Source organism: Galeopterus variegatus, unplaced genomic scaffold, assembly GCF_000696425.1.
Source record: "Galeopterus variegatus unplaced genomic scaffold, G_variegatus-3.0.2 Scaffold236, whole genome shotgun sequence".
Classification (NCBI taxonomy): Eukaryota; Metazoa; Chordata; class Mammalia; order Dermoptera; family Cynocephalidae; genus Galeopterus; species Galeopterus variegatus.
This window is the reverse complement of record NW_007726347.1, coordinates 276,639-283,971: the sequence shown is the minus strand read 5'-3', so window position 1 is coordinate 283,971 and position 7,333 is coordinate 276,639. Positions and strand designations below refer to the sequence as shown.

The 7,333-nt window shown below is 35.2% G+C and overlaps 1 protein-coding gene across 1 annotated transcript in view; it reads left to right on the top strand.

Moving 5' to 3' along the window:
* TAOK1 (TAO kinase 1) overlaps positions 1-7,333 on the top strand; it is a 94,449-nt gene that overhangs the window by 47,306 nt on the left and 39,810 nt on the right. The window contains exons 8-9 of the mRNA XM_008566343.1: positions 2,978-3,071; positions 6,476-6,557. Coding sequence (XP_008564565.1) covers positions 2,978-3,071; positions 6,476-6,557 — 176 coding nt within the window. The remainder of the gene's footprint in view (positions 1-2,977; positions 3,072-6,475; positions 6,558-7,333) is intronic.

Sequence of the window (7,333 nt, the reverse complement as noted above, 5' to 3'; positions counted from 1 at the left end):
GGGTCGGTCCGGTCCAGTACGGGGGCGACACTGAGGGTTGCGATCCGTTGCCGGACACGAAAAAAGGAAAAAAAAAAAAAAAAGAATTTGATATAGGGCCGAGCCCGTGGCGCACTCAGGAGAGTGCGGTGCTGGGAGCGCGGGAGCGCTCCCGCTGCGGGTTCGGATCCTATATAGGGATAGCCGGTGCGCTCACTGGCTGAGCACAGTGCAGCTGGTCTCAAAAAGGACAAAAAAAAGAATTTGAGATAGAAAATGTCAGTTGAATCTACCAAAGTCTACAGCATTGTAGATTTGGTGAATCTCTTCTGTGATGCTGTGACTTTTTAGCTAAGTACAGTGTCCTTTGGTAAAATTGAGAGATTTTTAATTTAATAGTAAATGACAAAATTAAAAAGGTGTGTTCTGGTTTGATGTATTGGTGGTATACCATTAAAAAAAATTAATGACCTTAATAACTTATCATAGAAATAAAAAAAGTTACGTTTCATTCATTTAGAATTCCTTAGTAACCCTTTCCTGTTCCCAAACTACTCAGTCTTAAATCCGTTAGGTAAGACAGAATAGGTATGTATTCTGTCAGATAGGTGGTGAGTCATGGTTGCTCAGGGTGGAATGTCAGTATCAAGTGACCAGAGGAGGGACTTCTCATAGCCTGGTGTGCAAAATCAGAAACTGATAAAACTCATGCAAAGAAATAGGCAGGTGTGGAGATTCAGAGCCCTAGTGGGATGACTAAGGCATTTATACATGGAGGTGGCTCAACGCGGGCTATCAGAGCCCGAGGAGCTCTGACAACACAGGAGGAGCATCTCATTGTGTAGAGTCAGAGTCTGAAAAGGAGGTTCATATATAGGGGTAGCCTGACACAGTGGGAGAGCCTGATAAAAATGAAGAGGGCTTCCCTGATGAGGGGGGCTTCTCTATACAGAAGTGATCTGTTTCAGAAACCAAGTAGATGAAGGAGGGTATTCACACTGTGGAGTTAAATGGAATTGAGGATTCAGAATTTGAACAGGTAAAGAAGGGCATCTGCGTGGGAGAGGGTAATGGCAAAAATGAGAGAATACATACAGGGGGAATTTATCAAGGATAACCAGAACAATGTTTCTCATTGTCAGAGAATGACTTTACAAATGCGGAAAAGAGAGAAGATTAGAATAAACACTGTGGTGTTAGATTGGAATTTGAGATATTGTAGCAAACTCATTGTTTTCAATAAACATAGAAATGAGGTTTCGGTAATGGGCACAATAATCAACCACATTGTATATCAACAAAATAAAATTTAAAAAAATACCCAAACCCTATATTTGGGAGCAGTGCTTTTCAATTAAAAGACTTTTTCACCTAAAAATAATAATAATAATAATATGCCTCTGTGTGTATAAATATATTATATACGTGTATATATTCCCTAACTTTGTCCATTGAGAGATTCTGGGAGCAGTGATACTCCAGTAGCAGTGAGCAAACCTAGTGTTGTGGAGAAATAGTTGATCTAAGGTCTGGGGTAGGGAGAGTACAAGATGAGCCTGGGACATCTTAGTGAACCAGAAAGCAAGGAAGCAATGAAAGGATAATGAGGCTATGTCCAAAAGATACAAAAGCCAGCTTATTAAAAAGCTGGCCTCTGCTAAAATATGAGACAATTTGAACATCAAAATAAATGATAGATTATAACTTATTAAGTAGAAATCTACAAATTCATACATTAAGTAAATAAATGAAATGAAGATTTTATGAGAAACAGGATATTTATGTAGATTTAAAGTACCTTCTCACAAAATGCTTGTTAATTACAAAGGAGAAAAGAGAAACTTTACTATGAAGAAGCCTGGCAGAAACAGCCTTAATCATGTGATCAAAGTGACTTCTCAAAGTCATGTGCCACCTCATAAGATATAGTGAACAAAATATAGTGTTATTTCTGTGACATTCCTGCAAAGACATGTAGCCCAAATGTAGTCCTTGGAAATATTAAACAAACCCAAACTGAGGGATAATTCAAGAACCCTGTATACTTCAAAATTGTCAAGGTCATGGTTTCAACTTTTACTTTAAGAAACTAGGAAAATACAGTAGCTTAAATAAGCAGAAGGAAGGGAATAATAAAAACCCAAGCAGAAATCAGTTGGAGAATAAAAAACTGAAAAACAATAGAGAAAATCAATGAAACCATAAACTAATTCTTTGAGAAGATCAGTGAAATCGATAAACCTCTAGCTGGACTGATTAGGGAAAAAAGAGAGAAGACATAAATTTCTTTACAGACATAAAAAGGATAATAGGGAAATAAGAACAATTTTATGTCAATAAGTTTGACAACTTAGATAAAATGGACAAATTCCTTGAAGGATGGAAATAATCAAAGCTCACTTTTGCTACATGGGACATTATTAGGACATTTGAATGAAACTTGAATGGGGTTTGGGGATTAGATGACAGTTATCTATCAGTATTAAATAGCCTGATTTAATGGATGTATTATGGTTTTTAGGAAAACGTTCTTGTTTGTAGGAAATATATGTTCAAGTATTTAGGGATGGTGGAGTTTCAGGTCAGTAATTTATTCTCAATTGATTCACTATAAAAAGTTCTTTGCGGGCCGGCCTGGTGGCGCACTTGGTAGAGTGCGGCGCTTGGGAGTGCGGTGGCGCTCCCGCCGAGGGTTCGGATCCCATATAGAGACCGGTCCGCTCACTGGTTGAGCACGGTGCGGGCGCGACACCGAGGGTTGCAATCCCATTGCCGGTCGCGGTACGGGCGCGACACCAAGGGTTGCGATCCCATTACCGGTCACGAAAAAAGACAAAAAGTAAAAAAAAAAAGTTCTTTGCAATTTTTTTAGTTGAAAGTTAGTTTAAAATTGTTTCAAAATAAAAATATTTTTTAAAAAACAAAAAAACTTGAACAATACTTCAGTGCCCCTATGTAACAGGCACATATTTTACAAGAAATTTTTTTTCTTTTACAGCGGAAAGAAAGCCTCCTTTATTTAATATGAATGCAATGAGTGCCTTATATCACATAGCCCAAAATGAATCCCCTACACTACAGTCTAATGAATGGTGAGTATTGCTAAGAGATATATTGCTCAACATTGTATAAATGAAATGCTTTTTCTTAATTCGTTGTCAAAATGATTTAATTTCAATTAGGTAAAATGTATTACCTGAAGAGATATTAAAATAGGTTAATTTTACCTTTTTTTATATTGTATTTACCCTTAATCGTGTCCACATTTCATAATATATATATATATACTCAATTCAGAAGAAAAGGATAGATGATGTCATGGATGCAGAAAGTATTGATTTTTACAAAATGTATATTTTGCTTTTCCTTTGGAATTCAACTCGTAGTTCCTAAATTATATAATAAATAGCAGTTTTAAAACATTAATATTATAGGGCTGACCCCGTGGCTCACTTGGGAGAGTGTGGCGCTGGGGGCGCCGAGGCTGTGGGTTCGGATCCTATATAGGGATGGCCCATGCACTCACTGGCTGATCGCGGTGCGGGCGACACCAAGCCAAGGGTTACGATCCCCTTACCAGTCACAAAAAAAAAAAATAATAATAATAATATTATATAACTAAACTATACAGATTGTCACAACCTGTAGTGATATTTGATTGGGAAATGGTTTATAATTAATATGGTATAAAACATAGGTAAAATTATTTGACTTTATCAGAATTACTGGGTAATTAAAAACTTTGAGATCATTCTAATTATGATACTTGTTATTCAGATTGCTCTGATGTTCTTTCTAGTACTTCCTTGATTTGATAAAATTAAGTTCATTTATGTAAAGAAGTTTATAGAAAACAGATTAACAATTTTAGAAAACTAGAATTTTTATCAATAGTGCAAAATTAATTCCTCAAGTATACCTAGCATTTGAAAAATTCTAGGAGAATATCCAGCATACAAGTATTTAATAAATATTCTAAAATTCACAAATATATATATATATGTTAGGGTTACTTAATTTTTTAAAAAATTACATGATTAAGGCACATTTGTAAGTTTTTTGCTACTTATGTGGAGATATATATAGAAGGAATCTTTTGGCAAAGAGTTTATTTAATATTATGGTAAGTTTTAGTCCATTTTGTGCTGCTATACTAGAATACCTGATACTGGATAATTTATGAAGAACAGTAACTTACTTCTCACAGTTCTAGAGGCTGGGAAGTTCAAGATCAAGGCACCATCATGTTAAGGCCTGGTCTCTCTGCTTCCAGGATGGCTCCTCAGGATGGGAGAAATGTTGAGAGCAAATGGAGAGAGCAAACACACTCCCAGAAGCCTTTTTTATGGTAGCATTAATTCATTCATGAAGGCAGAACCCTCATGACCTAAACAACTATCATTAGGCCCCACCTGCCAACACTGTGACAGGTTTCAACATAAGGTTTCTCTCCTTTTTTTTTTTTTAACATAAGTTTTCAAGAGGACAAAAACATTCAAACTATAGTATAGTTACATATAAGTAATAAATATATTGAACACAGACTTTGGGGAATTATAGAAGAATTCTTACTTACAAGCAACTTAAAATCTTTTTTGAATATTGGAGACAAACATTGATGGAGTAATTATTATTTATTGCCTTACTCACTGAACTCATCAATAATACTGTATACTAATACAGGGAACCTCAAAAAGTTTGTGGGAAAATGAAATTAAAAGATAAAAATAAAAAGCATAAACTTTATTTCTCAACATAAGCTCCATCAAGTTCAAGACACTTTAGAAAAAAAGTGATGATATCAGCCATTTAGTCCATCACTAAAGAACTAAGGGTCCTAAGTCAATGCAGCATTGTTTTACATTATTAACTGAAGAAAAATATGTGCCCTTTAAAAATTTTTGAAGATTAGGAAACAAAAAGAAGTCAGAAGGAGCCAAATCAGCCCTGTAAGATGGATCCCTAATGATTTCGCATCAAAACTCTCACAAAATTGCCCTTATTTGATAAGCAGAATGAGCAGGAGACTTCTTGTGGTGGAGGGCTCTGGTGAAGCTTTCCCAGGTGTTTTTTTGCTAGAGCTTCGGCTATCTCTTATAACACTTTCAAAATAAGCAGATGCTATTGTTCTTTGGCCCTCCAGAAAGTCAATAAGCAAAATTTCTTGAGCATCCCCAAAAACCATTGCCATGACCTTTGCTCTTTGACAGGAACATTTCTACCTCTTGGTAGCCATGGCTTTGATTGTGCTTTGTCTTCAGGATCATACTGGTAAAAGACATGTTTCATCACCTGTTTACAATTTTGAAGAAATGCTTCAGGATTTTCAGACCACTTGTTTAAAATCTCCATTGAAAGCTCTGCTCTTGTCTACAGCTGATCTGGGTGCAACAGTTTTGGCAGCCATTGAATGGAAAATTTACTCAATTAATTTTTTGGTCAGACTTTTGTAAGCTGAACCAATTGAGATGTTTGAGATGTCTGTGGTGTTGGCTGTTTCTGCTGTTAATTGTCATCCTCTTCAATTAGGTCACGAACAAGATTAATTTTTTCCTTGCAAATTGATGTGGATGGTCTGCCACTGCGGGCTTCATCTTCAACGTTATCTTGTCCCTTCTTAAAATGAGTTACCTGTTTGTAAACTGCTGATTTCTTTGGGGCATTGTCCTCATAGACTTTTCGTATAGCAACAGTGACTTCACCATTCTTCCTCCCAAGCTTCACTAGAAATTTGATGTTTGTTTTTGCTTCAATTTTAGCAGAATTCATGTTGCTCTGATAGGAGTTCTTTTCAAATTGATGTCCTATCCTTAGTGCCTCAGACTAGATCCTGTTCAGACAAGTTGTAACATGTTAGTATGCGTTTATTTTGATGCAAAAAGCTTTTGCAATTCATGCATAGTTTTTTTATAATGCGCATTTTCACAAACTTTTTGAAGACCTCTCTCTTATGTTACAGACTTCTAATGTTTTAAAAAATATCTTATTTGGTTTTCTAGGTATAATGGAAGTCTTATTCATTTGCTCAGGGGCACCAAATACTCAGGTATAATAAATGCTCTCTTTAGAGCAGATAGAGTGATGTTCTGGAATATGCTATAAAGAAGATGATCCAAGGGGCAAATAGGAAAGAGAGGTGGCTTAGAGAAAAGAAAAACAAAATGGAAAGTATGTTTTGGGGTTTGAATGAAAACAAACAAAAAAAGTAAATAGGCTTCCCTCATTTTACCTCAATATAGAATGAGTTGTGATATTTAAATACATTATGCAGGAGCAATATTTTTAAATAAGATGTACAGTTTATCTTTGGAAAATGGTAAAGATTCATTGGTTGCTTTACATAGCTTTTTGTAGACTTGTAAGAAAGTATATAGTTTCTGCTTTTTTTCTATTCCCTTTCCATTCCCCCTCACACCAGTAGGCACGTGCCTTGATTTGTGAATGTGTTTTTAAAGGAAATAGCAATATGTTCACTTGATACTTTCCTTTACAATAGGTCTGATTATTTTCGCAACTTTGTAGATTCTTGCCTCCAGAAAATCCCTCAAGATCGTCCTACATCAGAGGAACTTTTAAAGGTCAGTTCTATTACATTCCAAATCTGTTTTTACCCCTAAGAAATGATTTTAAAAGAATGTATTTTATTATTCTTTGATTCTGAATCAGGATTAAGTATTGCTGTACTAGTTTGTACTAAAATACTAATTTTTAATACTGTTCTCTGAGAACTTTTCTTAGATATGAAGTTTTTTTTTTTTAATTGGTTAGCTGAGTTTACCATGTCTAAATAGAATATATAGTTAAAATTTCAAAATATTACCAAACGGCTAAATATTTTTATTTGCAAAAATAATATTCATGAATGGGCCGGCCCGGTGGCGCACTCGGTAGAGTGCGGCGCTTGGGAGCGTGGCGGCGTTCCTGCTGAGGGTTCGGATCCCATATAGAGACCGGTCCGCTCACTGGTTGAGCGCGGTGCGGGCGCGACACCGAGGGTTGCGATCCCGTTACCGGTCACGAAAAAAAGACAAAAAGGAAAAAAATAATAATAATAATATTCATGAATTATAATTATAAATTTTAATTCATGTGGAAGTGTTTTATTTCAAAATTGGTAAAACATAAATCAACTTTGGATTTAATTTTTGTATGTATCACACTTTATATATTGATGTGTCCAATATTAATATAAAAGGAAGGTACATGATGTATATTTATATAAATATGAGAGAAAAGAAACTTAAAAATGACATATTTTTGTTTCCTTTTTATGAAATGTAGGTTTCTAACTTAGCAATGGAAGAAATTTTTTTTTTTTTTTTTTTTTTTTTTTTTTTTTTTTTTTTTTTTCCGC